The sequence below is a fragment of the Hyperolius riggenbachi genome, chromosome 11 (genome assembly GCF_040937935.1).
Source record: "Hyperolius riggenbachi isolate aHypRig1 chromosome 11, aHypRig1.pri, whole genome shotgun sequence".
In the NCBI taxonomy this organism is placed as follows: domain Eukaryota; kingdom Metazoa; phylum Chordata; class Amphibia; order Anura; family Hyperoliidae; genus Hyperolius; species Hyperolius riggenbachi.
In genome coordinates, this window is record NC_090656.1 from 14,594,781 (window position 1) to 14,613,127 (window position 18,347).

The window sequence follows — 18,347 nt, forward strand, 5'->3', positions numbered from 1 at the left end:
GGTATGTTTATCTGTACTGATAACCAGGATGTCAGTACAGATATTACCAATGCCTAACCTTCACCAGCCCCTTTGCCGATGCCTACCCTAACAACCCCCCCCCCCTCCCCCCAGCTATGTTTAACCTTAAAAAAATCCCCACCATCTCCCTCCCGGCACAAATCCACCGATATACAGTATGTGCTGCCTACATTTCCACCTTTAGCTGTAATTTTTATGGGAGACTATGGCAGCACCTAAACCTCCACGGCCCCTCTGGCACCCATATTTCCTGCTTCCATGTGATTGGTTGGACACAGCATGTAATTACCCACTTCCCGTTATATTATTTTTATGTACTGTAGCTTCTTTGGGTTTATTCCACATTCTATCTGGACCATAAATGTTAAACTCCGGCCCGCAGGCCGAATCTGGCCCTCAGGGCCATTAGAGAGCCCAGGGTGAGAGGGATATGGAGGATTTTCCATATGCCATATTTATTTCCTTGTAAACAATCCCAATTACCTGGCATCCCTGTTGATCTCTTGAAATAAGTAGTGTCTGAATCAAAACCCTGGAACAAGCATATGGCTAATCCAGTAAAACCAAAGTCAGAATACCTGATCTGCTGCATCCTTCAGGGTCCTCGGCTAAAATAATTAGAGACACGGGATCCGGAGGACTGCCAGGAAACTGGTTTTGTTTAAAAGGAAATATGGCAGCCTTCATATCCCTCTCACCTCCAATTCCCTTTAAAATTTGGTCCACTAGTGGTTTCCCCACTTTGCATTATGTTTGGCCCACTCTACCTCCAATATAGCTTCCCTGGTGGTCTAGAGGCCTAGATTACCAGGGGAGCCATATGGTGGAGGGAGGGGAAAACACTGGACACCAAGGAACTGTATAGGGGGGGGGGCACCTGGGAACTTTATAAGGGAGGAAGGTGGCCAATAGACATTGAGGTTGGCCCGTGACTTGGTCCCAGCGTACAGTTTCGGCCCACTTTGTATTTGTGTTTGACACCCCTGATCTGGACAAAGACAACAGACACGAGGAGTAGAAAGCAGATATTTAATGAACATGATGGAGTGAGCAGCGCTGAGTTCAGGGCTCCGTATCCGCAGCTTTCACCTGGCTGTTGGGTGGCAGCGGCCTCCCCATGTGCTGCCCCACGCTGGGCCCATACTTGCCGCTGTACTTGTCCGCCACCGCCTCCTTCTTCAGCACAAAGCCGGCCTCAAAGGATAAGTCGAAATCCTGGTTGGGAACAAAGCGGATGGGTTTCTCGTGGAAGATGTTGGCCAGCCGCGCCTGCCAGGCCTCCAGGATAAGGGAGCGTTTCTCCGGAGGGGTGTGCGCGATGCTGTAGTTGATTTGTGGCTCCAACACCTGGAAACCGCAGAAGTGGAGGATTCCTTGCTGTGGGAGGGAGAACATGACAGGTGAGTACAATCCCCAAATCACTTACACCAAACCTGCAAGTGTAACTTTATTCAACTAACTCTACCAGGGCTGCCATTAAAAAAAAAAAAAAAAAAAAATCACTTTGTGGGTTTATACAGAGTATGGTACATTTCAGAACCCTTCTTGGGCTCTGCATGAGAGGCAAGATCCTGCCCCTCCCTCTAAACCCAGTACTGGGGTAATCCCAAACACCTCTGATAGCAGAACTGGCTGGCACTAGTTTAACTTAGTTTTGTTTTTTTGGAAAGAAGATTATACAATATAATCTACCTCTCCAGGTCCCGGCCAATCTCCATTTATAAGTCTGGGATTGACGCCTGGTATAGCAAACTCGGATAGAATAAAACTTCTGATATAATAAACATGTTTTTTTGGCCCCTATGTGACACTCTAGATATAGTAAATAAAAGTGGGCGGTGCATGTGTCACGTCAGTGATTGGAGCATGCGTCATATGTCATGTGATACCCATGGTCAGCTGCTATCTTCAGGCTGGTGCTGTAGGTCCCGCCCGGGTATCGGAGCCACTCACAGGAAGCAAGTGGCTACCTCTATTCAGCAACAACTACAGTTTTTAAGGAGCCTTGGGTACTGTACTAGCGATTAATCTAGCCAGGCTATGCAGCCCAAAGTTATATTTAACCTTGTAGTCACCAAATGTGCAAGTGCTTGCACTGTACCTCCAGTGGGATGACAGAGTTGGTCGTTTGCAGCAGAGGGGGTACCAGGGCATGCTGGGCCATTTCTAGAGCAATTTCTGATATAGTACACTCTAAGGGACCAGGAAAAGTGGTTTACGATAAAATTATATAGTGTAAGCTAAGAGGAGGATCGGTAGAAACAACAACAACCACCTACCATTCCCCTACCCAGCCATTTCAGGGTGCATCCTAAGCTTCCTAACAGCAAATGTGTGATTACTGCTGCTTTGAAGTCATCTGGGAGTAGAGATGGTCAATAAAGGGAAAAAAAATAAATCCCACTTGCATAAAGAGTGTACACAATTCTGGATTGGCCCAATTTCAAGCTGGATGCAACTTGCTTCTCATTGACCATCGGCACTCAGCTGCTGTCAGGATGCCTACAATGCAGAACAGGATTGCGGCCACAATTTAAAGGACAACTGAAGATAGAGGTATATGGAGGCTGCCGTATTTATTTTCTTTTGAGCAATACCAGTTGCCTGGCAGCCCTACTGCTCTATTTGGCTGCAGTAGTGTCTGAATCACACCAGAAACAAGCATGCACCTAATCTTGTCAGATCAGACAATGTCAGAAACACCTGATCTGCTGTATTCTTGTTCAGGGTCTATGGCTAAAAATGTTAAAGGTAGAGGATCAGCAGGACTGCCAGGCAACTGCTTAAAACGAAATAAATATGGAAGCCTCCGTATCCATCACTTCAGGTGTCCTTTAAGCGTGTGTGTGTGCGCGCGTTGTCAAAAACCTGAGCGGTTTTTGCCTTTTTCAAGATTGCTAACTCAGTAAAGGACCAGCCCTTAAAGAGAATCTGTATTGTTAAAATCGCTCAAAAGTAAACATACCAGTGCGTTAGGGGACATCTCCTATTACCCTCTGACACAATTTCACCGCTCCCCGCCGCATTAAAAGTGGTTAAAAACAGTTTTAAAAAGTTTGTTTGTAAACAAACAAAATGGCCACCAAAACAGGAAGTAGGTTGATGTACAGTATGTCCACACATAGAAAATACATCCATACACAAGCAGGCTGTATACAGCATTCCCTTTGAATCTCAAGAGATCATTGTGTGTTTCTTTCCCCCTGCATCTCTCATGCACTGAAGTTTCAGGCTGCTCTTTTCTTCCTGCAAACAGCTCTGCCTGTATGTAATTCCTCAGTATGTGAAAGCCCAGCCAGCTCAGAGGACGATTTATCCAGCTTGTAAAAGATAAGAGAGAAGAGAGAAGCTGCTCTAATCTAAATAACACACAGGCAGTGTGCAGAGAGGGGCCTGGAAGGGGGAGTTCATATCAGAACCACAACACTGAAGAACTTGGCAGCCTTCCAGACACAGGCCGACAAGTCTGACAGGGGAAAGATACATTGATTTATTACAGAGATGGTGATAGTATAAAGTGCTGCAGTTAGCTAGAACACATTAGAATAGCTTTTGGAACTTGTAGGATGATAAAAAACAGGATGCAATTTTTGTTACGGAGTCTCTTTAAAGCGTTGTTTTCATATAAATCTGGCATAGCGGGGTCTGAACCCTCTATAACAGTAATTATAGATTGACGGTATACCTTGAAATAAATCAGAGCACTCAGTATATGATTTTATATAAAAAATTGTATTTGCTTATCATACAGCATATATACAAAATATGAACAGTTCCAAGTAGTGTTTCCTTCTAACAGTATTCCATCTCATCAAGGCTTTATAGCCAAACGTTCATCAATCTTCTAAGTACATTAAAAAAGTAATATAACGGTTGTGTTATGTAGAATAAGATCAAAAGTAGTCTCATCTGTATCAATAGCTGTGTATCTAGTAGCTGTGTAAAACTTGTAGTAATCTTCTTAAAGAAATAGCATAAAAAAATAGCTTCTAAAAAACTTCTTGCTAACATCTTAATAAAACTTAATGCTGAAAAATTAATAAAGTAAATCACCAGAATATTAAGCATAAAGGGAGGGGGGACACCAAGAGCCCAATAGTGCGATATTGTATAGATGATAATTAATAATGAGTAATATAACAATTTAATACTCACAAACCAGGGTTACCATTAGGCAACCACTGAAGGCAGGTGGGGAGATTAACCTGACCCCACTCAGGATTAAAAGTCGCTCTCTGTAGATGGGAAGAAGATGGGTACAACCCTCCACCAAGGGTGGACTTAGCAATATGTAGAAGCTTTCCAGAGGCGCCAATAGAATAAAAGTCACTTAAACGAGCTTAATACCGATGGGGCAGTGGTGGGCCTATCCCATCCATGCAGACAAAGCAAACAAAGGAAGGACTGTGGCATCAACAGTCAAACAACAATTTTATTTATACTCCACGGTAAAAATAGGCAACGCGTTTCACGGGCTCAATCCCGCTTCATCAGGCCAATCAAAAAGGAGCATACAGCTTAACAGCATCAAAACCACACTGAGCGCCTCTGTGTGGTTTTGATGCTGTTAAGCTGTATACTCCTTTTTGATTGGCCTGATGAAGCGGGATTGAGCCCGTGAAACGCGTTGCCTATTTTTACCGTGGAGTATAAATAAAATTGTTGTTTGACTGTTGATGCCACAGTCCTTCCTTTGTTTGCTTTGTCTGCATGGATGGGATAGGCCCACCACTGCCCCATCGGTTTTAAGCTCGTTTAAGTAAATTATTATATTGGCGCCTCTGGAAAGCTTCTACACATAGAATATTAGGCATATTACCCCTTCTCTGTCATCTCTTCAGCATCTAGAACCACGTGTGGGAAGGTAGCTTCTGCCTCATGTGTCTTCTCAGGAGATTGTTGGGCTTGTGCAAACTATGAGCTTTCAGCTCCTACCTTTATAGGGGTTGGAGGCAATATGGCTGCCTAATCTGGACTTTCCCTGAATCCCAGACTCTGATTGGCTAAAGCTTCCGTGCGTCAATGCTTTATCAGGTTTTGATTTCCTAAGTCACAATATTATTGTTTATAAATTCTTAGTTCCCTTATCTTGTGGGAATTTACGTCATTTGGAGTGCTTGACATTTGATATAGGGTCATTTCTGACGCACTTAATTAAAAATGGACGTCAACAGCCATCTTGTCTGTTGGCTGACCCAGACATGGAGACTAAACAATGTCATTCATGACGCATTTCTGATAAAGTGTTCGCTGCTAATTATGTTGGAATGTCTTGGTACTTCCCCAGACATGAGATTGGTCAGGTTGACTCTGTAACCAGACCTGTGAGAGCCTTCAGCAATTTAAGGCTTATTGAAACATACAAGGCTTCTAATATACTTATTTAAATACAAAGCTTATTATATAATTCTTCTTAAAACAATTAATCATAAAATAAATAATTGCACATTAAATCTTGATAATATAAAATGCTTTTCCATATATTTGTCTTTCTGATGAAGAAATAAATATCTAATTTCAACTGGTAGAGGTCAGCCTTTCATAAACAAATAAACAGTTAAAGATGACTCCATGATGCCACAACATTATTAATACTAATTGGGAAAAACCCTTGTTTTATATTTTATATCTTTCATATTTTGACTTTCTCTGTCTGGGAAACTTATCTTTTCTTGCTGGCGGTAATGGCCTTCAACCAAGGAACATGTAAACAAAATTGTCTAGAACCAAAACAATCCCACAAGAGTGTTTTACTGTCTCAAATTATCACTAGCTTTTAAATATATTTCACAGTATAAAGTATATTATATAGGGTTTAACAATAACTATTTCTTTCTTTGGAAGGACTGTATTGATTATTAATATTCATATATACATACACATGACAGTTTTTCCTGCATAAATAAAACCGCTAGAATTCTGACACTGTGTGTGTGTGTGTGTGTGTGTGTGTGTGTGTGTGTGTGTGTGTGTGTGTGTGTGTGTGTGTGTGTGTGTGTGTGTGTGTGTGTGTGTGTGTGTGTGTGTGTGTGTGTGTGTGTGTGTGTGTGTGTGTGTGTGTGTGTGTGTGTGTGTGTGTGTGTGTTAAAGTTGGCCAATCAAAATTGGATGTGCATACACAACCTAAAACAGAAGGATTGGGAGGAGATCATTGCGGCCCCAAATCTGGTCTCTGTTTCTAAAGGTGGCCACACACCATACAATTTTTTAAATATCTGTTCAATTTAATTGCAATCAATTTTCCTGACCGATTGTAACATTTCAGAAATCTGACCAATGTACCACACACACACACACCTTCAATTATCAATAATTTTTCCCCCAATTATGATAAAAATGATTGGAAACTGAGAAAATTGCTAAGGTGTGTATATTAACCACTTCCAAACTGAGGGGTTTTACCCCTTGACCACCAGAGCAATTTTTACCTTTCAGCGCTCCTTCCATTCATTCGTCTATAACTTTATCATTACTTATCACAATGAAATGAACTATATCTTGTTTTTTCGCCACCAATTAGGCTTTCTTTAGGTGGGACATTATGCCAAGAATGATTTTATTCTAAATGTGTTTTAATGGGAAAATAGGAAAAAATGTGGGGAAAATTTTTTCAGTTTTCTGCCTTAATAGTTTTCATATAATGCATGCTACTGTAATTAAAACCCATGAAATGTATTTGCCCATTTCTCCCGGTTATAAAACAGTTTAAATTATGTCCCTATCACAATGTTTGGCGCCAATATTTTATTTGGAAATAAAGGTGCATTTTTTTCCAGTTTTGCGTCCATCTCCAATTACAAGCCCATAGTTTATAAAGTAACAGTGTTATACCCTCTTGACATAAATATTTAAAAAGTTCAGTCCCTAAGGTATCTATTTATGTATTTTTTTTATTGTAATTTTTTTTTTATTTACAAAAAAAAAATTGGGGAGTGTGGGAGGTAAGGAGTTAATTTGTGTAAAACTAATTTATTTGTATGTGAAAAATGCTTTAGGGTGTAGTTTTACTATTTGGCCACAAGATGGCAACAGTAATTTTGTTTAATGCAACCTGCAAGCGTCCGGAAAGTACGAGGAGGCTTTTTTTCACAATGATCGCGCTGCTTAGCGGAGAAGCAGCAGATCATTGCGGGGCTTAGATCAAACGAACGGGAATGGATTTTCCCGTTCATTGATCTCCGGGCGAGCGGGCGGCGGCATGTTTACGAGCGGGAGTGCGCGCTAGAGCGAGTGGGAGCGCGGAAAGTACGGATTTCTCCGTTCCTGGGGGTGAAAGGATGGAAAGAGAGATGGAGAAATTCGTACGCATGGGGGTAAAGTGGTTAATAAATTGACAATCCAACACACCATACAGTCTTTAGTAGAAATTGAAGAGAAATATCTGGCATTCCGGATTGATATTAAAAAAAAAAATAAAAGTAAAAAAAAACCATTGCCCAAAGTGCAGCCGCCTCTCACTAACCTCTCCTTTGTGTTATTAAATGCAGAGTAATCGCCGCAGCAGATGCAAAGTCCTATACATTCCAGCGTCGGTTGCCATGCCCGCTCATCTTTCTCACTCGCACCGCGTCATGAGACTTTAGGCGATGGTGGGAGGGAGGAATAAAGTCCCCGGCAACCACTTCACTTCTGCTGCGGCGATTACTCTGCATTTAATTACACACAGGGAGGATCTAAATCCCCGACCACTAGTGCACTGCAGGGAGGGGGTGAGAGATAGGTGGCCCTCCCATTTTGGATATAAGTTGTTAAATGTAGCACTACTCAGTCCACCCTTCCCACTTTTATACTAGGAGTTAGTCCTAAATTTATTTCCTATGGTATTTTCTCAAACTACAAGGTCTTTGGGGAAAAAAAAAAAATGGTTCCCACGGTTCTCCTTAAAGAATACCCAAAGTGACATGTGACATAAGATAGACAGGTGTATGTATAGTGCCTAGCACACAAATAACTAGGCTGGGTTTTTTTTTTTTCCTTTCTTTGCCTGAAAGAGTTAAATATCAGGTATGTAAGTGGCTGACTCAGTCCTGACTCAGACAGGAAGTGACTACAGTGTGACCCTCACTGATAAGAAATTCCAACTATAAAACACTTTCCTAGCAGAAAATGGCTTCTGAGAGCAAGAAAGAGATAAAGGGGAATTCTTTATGAGTGAGGGTCACACTGTAGTCACCTCCTGTCGGAGTCAGAACTGAGTCAGCCACTTACATACCTGATATTTAACTCTTTCAGGCAGAGGAAAAAAGAAAAAAAAGGGAACAGCATAGTTATTAGTGTGCTCGGCACTGTACATACCCATGTCTATCTCATCATGTCACTTTGGGTATCCTTTAACATAATCTTTGAACATTAATACATACTCTGCCCATTTGGCAATTCTAGCATGTATGAGAAGGCTTTACTATTAACTACTAAAGTCGGCAGCCGTTGACTTCAATGTTAAAGCGTAAATTAAGAAAAAAAAAAAAGAAAAAAAAAAAAAGTGTTTCACTTATTTGGGGCTTCTGCCAGCCCCTTGCAGCCATCCTGTCCTCCACAATCCTCTGTTTTCCCGCCGCCAGCTAGTTTCAGTAGACGTGTAAGTTGATGGGCCAGTGCGCCTGCACAGCAGTCATGCGTAACATTGTTTGCGTTCCCGTCCACAATAGTGTCCTGCACTGGACACTATGCCGGCCGGGAATGCATGCAAAGGTTCGCGTGCCCAGAGCAGTGGCCCATCAGCGAAACCGACACTAGCTGGCGGCGGGAGAATGGAGACTCGTGGAGGATGGGCGCAGGACAGGGCGGCTGCAGGGGGCTGGCAGAAGCCCCAGGAAAAACACTCTTGTGATTCACAAACTGCTGAAAAACAGAATAAAAAAACAAACAGAATAATGATAATAATAATTATTATAATATGTTCACTTACATGAACTGGCCACAACAGGACATTCATGTCTCCATTGATTCCATTTGGAGTGTACATGGACTGCAGCCCCCCAGTGGTGAATGACAGAACTGCCTTCTTATTCTGTAGAAAGAAATAGTGACAACCTAAATAAAGAACCTCCAAAAATGAGGACATTTCTGTTTAAAGTGAATGTGTACCACTTTAAAAATAAAAAAAAGTCAGATACTCACCTAAGGAGAGGGAAGGCTCGGCCCTAATGAGCCTTCCCTCTCCTCTCCCGGTGCCCGGTCTCGCGCAGGATCCCCCGTAGCAGTATTCGACCAGTTTGGTCAAATACTGCCACTTCCGCCACCGAAGGGAGCTTTCAGAAGCCTTCGGGAACACTCGGGCTCCCGAAGACGGGCCGCTCCATACTACGCATGCGCGAGCGCCCTCTATGACGCATACACACGTGCGTAGTATGGAGCGGCCCGTCTTCGGAAGCCCGAGTGCTCCCGAAGACCTCCGAAGTCCCTGCGGCGGCTGATGCGAACGGGGGAGCCAGCGCAGCACCGAGGGCACCGGGAGAGGAGAGGGAAGGCTCATTAGGACCGAGCCTTCCCTCTCCTTAGGTGAGTATCTGACTTTTATTTTTAAACTGGTACACATTGGCTTTAAGGCTTTTCTGTTGACATTTGCACACATGTATGACATTAGATGTGACCTCCCTCCCTTCTCCAAAGGTGTGACCGTCTCTGTATTCTGCTGTAGAACGAAAATTGTAAAACAAATTAAAAAAAAAAAAAAAAAACAGTAACCAGACTGAACTGAAAGCTGAATAAGTGACTAGTGACAAAGTTACATCCCAAAAATTTTCTCAACTAAATCCATTCAGAAAGAAAGTAGGCGGAGAATGTAGGACTCCTCCCTCTGCTATTCTCAGAACACAGTTATTGGTAATCATTTGGTATATTTATATTGTGCTCAACTTCAGTCCCTTTCCTTGTACTATTACTTGTATAGTTTCATTATTATTAACCTTTTAAAAGGAACTCCGAGCACCTCTCATGGGCATGCCTTTAAGCCAGGCGACTTCCAACAAAGTCGTGCTATGACCCCTCTGGAGGAGCCTCTTGCAATGGCCATGCGTGTCACTTCCTCTTCCTGCTTCATTCAGTGATGCACTTCTCTAACAGAGAAGACAGGGATGACATGGAAGTTATAACACAGCCAAGATGGCAGCTGCAATTTTTTTATTGAACTCGAAAAAAAACTATTTGATGTAGAACGGCGATTCAGGCATCAAATGAAAGAGGAGAGCACAAGCTACAGAAAGGTATGCATCTTCAAGTACTTTGCAGGAGTCTTAAAGGCATGCCCATGAGAGGTGCTCGGAGTCCCTTTAAGTTATAATTGCTGGTATTAAGATCTGACTTACAATTGGAGTACTCTAACGCTTTATTGTTCAAGTGCTATATAAAACTATCAAAAATCTTTTGAAACTAGAATAAAAAAAAAGCATAACTCCCAACTGCCCCTCTTTTGGAAGGACAGCCCCTCTTTGGGAACCCAATCCCCCCGTCTTCCTAGTTTTTCCCTCTTTCAAGACTTGTGTCCAGATCTATGGAAATAGATGTATTTTCCTACTGAAAAATATGTTTCATTAAAGCTAAAAAAAAAAACCTTCTCTGCCTTTAAATTGATACATTTTTCTTACTTTCAAATGTTAATATGAAGGAAAATGAAAAAAAGGATTGAAAAAGGACCAGTCTGGTTAGAATTATAAAATATATTTTTCCTGTGAATTCTTTATGGTATGCGAGAATAGGGGAGTGTCAGTGTGGTTAGAGGTGTGGCAGGGGCGTGGCTTAAGTATCCCTCTTTCTTATCTCAAAAAGTTAGGAGGTATGATAAAAGGACTCCAAAAAGATCAATCAGTGAACTAAATTGTAGAAGACCAAACTAAAGATAACATTTTAAAGGAAACCAGAGCTGAAACAAAGTACATTAAAGCGGATCCGAGATGAAAAACTAACTATAACAAGTAACTTGTCTATATATCTTAGCTAAAGTTTAGATAGTTTACACAGCAACTCTAGCTGCAAACAGCTTTAATAGAATAAGAATATGTCTTCCTGTGATACAATGACAGCAGACATGTTGTTTGTAAACATTACACAGAGCCAGGCTTATCTGCATCTTGAGCAAAGAAAACGAATCCCCCCTCCTACTTCCTCCTCCCCTCTGCCTCTGAAATCTCTGGCGAGTAATACCTCCCCCTCCTCCTGCCCAGACTGAGCTCCCATGAGCCCTTGCTACTGTCTGAAAGTGCCTTGGCTCTCTGAAAACCTGTGGGAGTGGTTTATTTAGTTTATAGGGAATTAATGCATTAAAACAAAAACAAAAAAGTATTTGGCTTGAGGAATGCCCTATAAACAATAGGAAAGGAACACAATTATGCAATGAGTAAAAGTTTGTCTCGGATCCACTTTAAAGTGATTCAGTTCCAGGTCAAATAGTTCACTTCCTGATTGTTTGGAAAAAAAACCCTGCTAATTGACAAACAAAAAGCACTTATAAAAGCGGTTTGAAAACTAAAATCTCTCAAAAAAACACCGGCAAAATTGCAAATAAAAAAAATCGCTGACAAAAGCACTCAGCGCTTGCAATTGCACTTTAGAATGTGAACTAGGTCTTAGGGTAGAGCTGTGAAAGCCTCATAGATGACGTGCCAACAGCTCAGGGATAAATGGGGGATTCTGCAGTTACCATCTCACCTTGAACTTGCCATTGTCAAACATCTCTGACAGGGTGTAGGCAAATCCCTGGGTAAGGACGCGATCGAACCATCCCTTCAGAATAGCCGGCAGTCCGAACCAGAACATGGGGAACTAGTGAGAGGAAACTCCACAATTAGTATTCAAGCACTCTGAAATGTTACATCCCTGCAGAAAACCCCTCATTGGTGCAAAAGGAGCTCCAAACATGGTCTTAAAACCACTAAGTACCTCTTTACACTCCCAGTCTATGCAGGTCCTGAACTGGTGGTCCTTGTGTGTCCAACCACTCCCTCCTCCTGTCATAGCTGTAGGGTCTTCCTAATCACACCTGCTGATACACGGTCCTGCCACGCCTAGCTTATCACTTCCTGTCCCACCATCTCCACCATTTAATGTCACACCATTTCCACAGTCTCATCACTTTCTGCCTCATTGCCAACCACTCCTTGTCTTGCCTGTTACAGCTTCATCATTGTCTATCCTGCCTCTTACTGCCCCAACACTTCCTGCCCTGCCTCTTACTGCCCCAACACTTCCTGCCCTGCCTCTCATTGCCTCACCACTTCCTGCCCCCAACAAATACTGCCTTATCGGTTCCTGTCCAAAGCACTTTATTGCCCATCACTTCTGGCTGTGATTGACTTGGAGTTACATTGTGTTGTAACGCCGATAGGCGTCGGGAAGGTGGCAGCCCCAGGACCACGTAACGCTGAAAGGCGTCAATGGCAGGGATTGCAGGGGATCTTGCGCGCATCCCCGCCTGAGTGACGGAGCTCAGCTCCATCATCAGTCTACCAGCGGCAGACTGTTAGATGGTGAAACATTGTACAGCGCTGCGATGTACTGTAGCGCTGTACTGGGGACATCCAGGTCATTCGGCTGTCCCCTGGAGACGCTCCAATCGCGATCCCCTCTCATAGGCTGATGCCTATGAGAGAGGAACTTCCTGATTGGCTGCCGGGAGGGAGGGGAGTAACAAAAGAAATTAAAAAAATACAAATAAAAAAAATCTATACGACAAACATGCCAGCAGTGATCAGAGCCCACCAACAGAGCTTTCAGAAAAGGAAGAAGGGGGGGGGGGGGGAATAACTTATGTGCTAAGTAATAAGGCTCTGCAGCAAGTTGCTAAAACTGCAGAGCACTAAATTGTAGAAAATAGCCTGGTCACTAGGGGAGCGTAAGCATGTGGTCCTGAAAGTGGTCCCATTTTTTTTAATTTATTTTTTTTGAGCTGTGTATTTAGATCATCACAGAAGCAAAATGTTCCCTTCAGAGAATATAAAGCTAAAGCCTGGTAATGATAACATTTCACTTCCTGATCTATACATTTCCTAACATAGTCAAGAAAGTGGGATTTCACGAGCATTCTGTTCACCAGTGTACTGCTGCCGTGCTTAAAGGGGAGCTGTCAGCCATACTATGCCAGGATAAAAACACACACATATAAGTAGATAAATACTAGCTCTACTTACATGACAGATGTATTGCACTGTCCACGATTTCATTTCAGTGAATTTTATAAAACGAAAATACGGAAATGCAGAGAATTCTGTTCCCTGGCAGGGGCCATCTTTAGTCCCTCCAGTGAAGCCATTGCTGAGGTCATTTCCTCCCTTACCCCCCTTCCCTCCTACCTACAGCAATTGCCAGCACTATATTAGTGACACCCCTGCATCCATGAGAACCCCCCAGCCCTGCTACTATATCAGTAGTGATTCCCCCTGTATTTACCCTCAGCCCTGCAGCGTCCATCTCGTCTCCCAGCATAACAGCACTTAGCAGGGAAGAATATATGCAGCTCCAGCACCAGAGGAGACTCTGTGTGCGCTGCGTGTGTTCTTCCCCGCTGGGCTCTGTGGTGCTGCGGGCGGGGATGTTGCGGGGTGTAGGGATAGTGCAGGGGGAGTCCCTTTGTAAATGGTGGCGGGGCCGGGGTCGCCATGGATGCGGAGATGCCCGCTGCCCCCCGAATAAAGTGACGGAGCAGCCGACAGAGTGCGGGGAGCGGGCGGACAGTGCAGACGCGAGGCGGCCAATGTGAGAGGGACAGGGTTGAGTGACACAGGCTGCAGCCAATCAGGCTGAACTAGCTGTGTCTGGGGAGAAAAGCAAAGGAGAACTCCCTCCCGCCCCAGCCTGCACTGCATCTTCGGTTATGCGGCCTCTTGCTGCGGCCTTTAGAGCTGGGGACATGAGGATTTATCTACAATTAAAAAAAGTAAGATTTGTTTTTAAGTTAGGCATTGCCTTTTTAGTATCCATTTTATCTATATTACAGATAGAAATAGGGAATTGATTTGTTTTTAAGCCTAACAGTTACTCTTTAAAGTGAACCTCCAGACTAAAAACCTACTCAGCAGCACTGAAAAGGTTTGCTGTTTAACAGATTGACAGCATCATAGCGGTTTTTTTTACCCAAGCCTCATTAAGCTGCACAGAAGAAAACTGCTCCAGGCATTTTTCCCCTGATGCTGTGCAAAGCATGATGGGATTGCTGATTATGTTCTCATTCTGCTGTTTTGGTGACTTTTTTTTTTTGAATTTGAGATTTGAAGCCTAGCGTGAGCAGCTGGGAGGGGTGATCAGGACACAGGACAGTTGGAACTGTGTCTCCTGCTCCTTGTCACCTCCTTTCAACCAAAAAGATGGCTGCTCAAAGCAAGGAAGGTGGAGTTCCAGCTCTCTTTACGGCTGCGGCAGGAGACAGGACTTGACTGATGTGCTATGGACTGTAAGCCAGGGTGCAGGTCCCTTTAAAAAGCGTGCACAGGCTGTATAACAGAGCAGTCTTGTAGAATGAGGAGAGATGAGGTGAAGCCAGCACTACAATTTAGGTTGTTTATTGAGAAAATTTATAAAACACTTAGGCCTCGATTCATCAACACTTAGCAAATTTGTTAACAACAGTTTGGTAAAATACCGAATTTGTTAACTTCATTTCAGGATTCATCAAAGTTATCTACAGCTGTTAGCGAACATTCGGTAACGATTCGGTAACGATTCGCTAAAACGGAATAAAGTGCAATTCATGAAAAAGAAAGTGGGCGTGGTTTAGCGTTACATTTAGGATTAGTTATCTCCTTCACTGCTCTGTCGTTATTCCTGTCAGATCATTGCTGACAGAGAAGATGGAGCCATTTGAAGTGGTTATGTATCAGCTGAGAGTGATTCAAAGGCGCAGAAGGGCAAGAATAAGGTCTGCAACCATATAAATTTGTAAGAGAATAGATTTATTTGCTATAACACGACATCTGCATCTCTCTTGAATCATCTTGTAAGAGAGCACAGGCAGTGTCAGGGTTAACTAATTTGCTAGCTGCACTATAATTTTTTAGAAAAGGCTCCTATCAAATTGTGGGATTGTCCCAACTACTTTCAGAATCCTGGTCCAGGTGTAAAGCCCTATTCAGAATGTTGCTACGTAGTGTTCAAAGGACTGCCTTTTACCCACAATTCCATGGGAATCTTATGGCCTTGTGTTAAAGTACAACTGTAAAATGGAAATAGCGACACGTTACTGAATGGTTACCGAATTGTTATCGAATTCACACCGAATGAGGAAAAACCTTGATGAATACAACTAGAAATCGCTAAACTTCGAATTCGGTAATTTAACAAACTGGAAAAAGTTATCTCAAAGACAATGATGAATCGAGGCCATAGACCTGGCGCCCACTTTACCCGCTTCACATCAGACTACATGCTGACTAAGGCCTCAATTCACTAAGCTTATCTCCTGTCTTTAATAACGCTTCTAGAGTTGTTACCATGGTGATAAGGCATGTAGTATTCAGGAAACATTTTACCTCAGGCAAGCCTAAAGTTAACTCTTCAATCCTTAAAGAAAACCTATACTGAAAATTAAAAGTCAAAATAAACATACACAAGTCATATTTACCTCCTGTGTAGTCTACTCCTCAATCTATTTTTCCTCTCCTGCGTCCTGTTTGTCCACTGTGATCAATAGAATTCTCCATCCTCCATTTTGAAAATGGCTATTACCCCATAACAGCTTCCTGGTCAGCACACTGTTAAACTGTAACATCGCCCACTTGAGCCATAGGGAAACATGGACACATCAGTTTTCCTCTCAGCTGTAACTGACAGCAACTGATATATCACTGGCAGCAACTGATATATTTCAGTTCTGACAAAATGTTGTCAGAACTGGAAGGGATCACTGTAAGAAGAAAATGGTGAGCTTTTGAGAGGAACTGATGGCAAGGTAACTATGTAATGTTCATTTGAAGTTACCTCATGTGTTTATTTTAAATAATTTTACTCAGTACAGGTTCTCTTTAAAATAACTCCAGAGTTAAAGACAGGCTGTTAATTAACTGCATGTGAAAATAACTACAGAGGCGGTAAATTAACTACAGAGTAGGTAAATTAACTACAGAAGAGGTAACTTAAGGAATGAAGAGATAAAATAACACTGTGTGGAGGTCAGTTTTCTCTTGCCTTATTATCTCCAGCATGATCTTAGTGAATTGAGGCCTTAGTGTTTTATAAATTTTCTCAATTAACAACCTAGATTGTAGTGCTGGCTTCACCTCATCTCTCCTCACTCAAAAAGATGGCTGCCCTCATGACATCAAACATTTTCCTGTTTTAAAACAGGGTGGGTAAGAGATTTTATTACCTATTTTAATTAACATAACTAATGTAACTTAATGACAGTGTGTTTGTTGGCTGAAGTTCCCCTTTAACATGATTCCTGAACTCGTGGTAGCTTTAGACATTCACAGCTAGCTACAAAACTAACTGAAAGGCGATCTATAAACATTTACGGTATTATAAAATGCCTTGAACAGCACCAATATTTTTTTAATTGAAAGTGGAGAGACAGCTTCTCGGGTGTCCCTGCCGGAAACATTGCGGCACCTGAAATATCACCAGATCGGCGGCTTCCAGCTTCTTCTGCTCCTCTACGATGTCTTGGCTGAGCCGTCCCTCCTTGAAGGCATGCGAGGACTCTGCTCCATATTTAAAGTTCTCAGAATCCTGAGGTTTTCCTGAAGAATATAAACAAAAGCCAGGATTACCCAACATCTTGGCACCGTCTTCTAGAAGCAGAAAACTCACACGTAATATGATAATAGTGAGGGCTTGGGGGCATCACGGAGAATATCCACCTCAGCACTTGGGGATGTTTTGATGTACAGTGTACACCAAGACACTTCTGCAGTAGGGATGGTTAGAAATGCTAATTTCTGATTCGGACCGAATTCCAGTTTCTGAGAAGTGTTTTTCAGATTTCTGTGGAAACCGGCATTTCCAATTATAGATTTCCACCAAATGTTATTTTTGTCAAAGTTGGTTAACTGTATTTTTCGGACTATTAGACGCACCTGGGTTTGGAGGAAAAAAAAAAAATATATACACTAACCCTGGTGAGTCTATGGTGCAGGGGCGTCTTGTGGAGCAGAAGTTACAGGGCTAGTTCTCGACTTTCTGCCTGAGGCAAAAAAGGAAGCCAGGCCTAGGTGCCGCCCCCACTATAGGTAGCCAGGCCTAGGTGCCGCGCCCCCCCCCCCCCCCACTATAGGTAGCCAGGCCTAGGTGCACCCCCCCCCACTATAGGTAGCCAGGCATAGGTGCCCCCACTATAGGTAGCCAGGCATGGGTGCTCCCACTATGGGTAGCCAGGCATAGGGGCCCTCACTATGGGTAGCCAGGCATAGGGGCCCACAGTATAGCCACGTGCAACAGCCGCAGTGCTGTTACAATAGTGGACTCCCCCTCTATTGCCGGCCATGCACGCCAGTAAACAGCACTTCTGGCTCCCAGGCTTGCAAGCGGCTCCCTCACATCTGACGCCGCCAGGTCTGCATCCCCAGCAGCCGAAGACATGGATTGCCAGGATCGCCCGCAGCAGCCAGTCTTACAGCGGTGCACAGAGGAGACATGGAGCCGCTCGTGAGAGGTTAGAGTGCGGCGGGATCAGTGATCACTTGGATGCAGTGAGTTGAGTTATAAGGGCTTGCCTTGGCCTCCATTAGCGGGGACCTGAGATGTGCAGGGTCTAGCATTCAAACCATAACACTCACTTTTTCTCCCCACTTTTGGGGGAGAAAAAGTGCATCTTATGGTCTGAACAATATGGTCTTTTTTTTTGGGGGGAGGGGGTTTGCCATATTTGGCAGATGAATGCCATTATGTGGAATCCGCATTTACGATCAGCAACCGTGGTAAGCTTCTACATTTTCTGATTGGCCTAAAAATTCTACAGTAATCCAATTTGCACCAATCAGAGAGTCAGTATTGTACTGTGCAATGTTTCAGAGTCTGGTGATTGGCCTAAAAGTTCCAAGTCTCTGTAATGCGGTATTTCTGCGGAAACTCTGAAATCTGAATTCTGCAGAATTTAAGCGCTCATCCCCATTCTGCAGGTCATAAATGTCATGAAGCGTTACCTGTGATGTCATCTCGTGAAACCAGAGGGTTGAACTTCATGCTGTAGAGGTCAGAGACGGTGACAGTCCAGCCATGTTTCTTCAGGGCTTCCACGGCGGCCTCCTTCATGGCATAGTTAAACGAGGTCTTTTCCTGATGGGCCAGGACAACCAGCGCCCTTTTACCTGAAACAAACCAAAGCAGAAGAGGTTACCGAGAACCCAGCAGAATCATGGAAACGGGCAGCAGTGATCACCATATAAAAGGCAGCCAGAAAG

At 43.2% G+C, this 18,347-nt stretch overlaps 1 protein-coding gene across 3 annotated transcripts in view; it reads right to left on the reverse strand.

Annotated features, from left to right (window-relative positions):
* Positions 1–1,036: 1,036 nt before the first annotated feature.
* LOC137538389 (NAD(P)H dehydrogenase [quinone] 1-like) overlaps positions 1,037–18,347 on the reverse strand; it is a 90,181-nt gene continuing 72,870 nt past the window's right edge. For all 3 annotated transcript variants that reach the window (XM_068260528.1, XM_068260530.1, XM_068260529.1), the window contains 5 exons: positions 18,090–18,254; positions 16,558–16,688; positions 11,668–11,781; positions 8,930–9,031; positions 1,037–1,398 (listed from right to left, as the gene is read on the reverse strand). In XM_068260528.1, the coding sequence (XP_068116629.1) occupies positions 1,084–1,398; positions 8,930–9,031; positions 11,668–11,781; positions 16,558–16,688; positions 18,090–18,254 (827 nt within the window). In that variant the 3' untranslated portion in view covers positions 1,037–1,083. The remainder of the gene's footprint in view (positions 1,399–8,929; positions 9,032–11,667; positions 11,782–16,557; positions 16,689–18,089; positions 18,255–18,347) is intronic.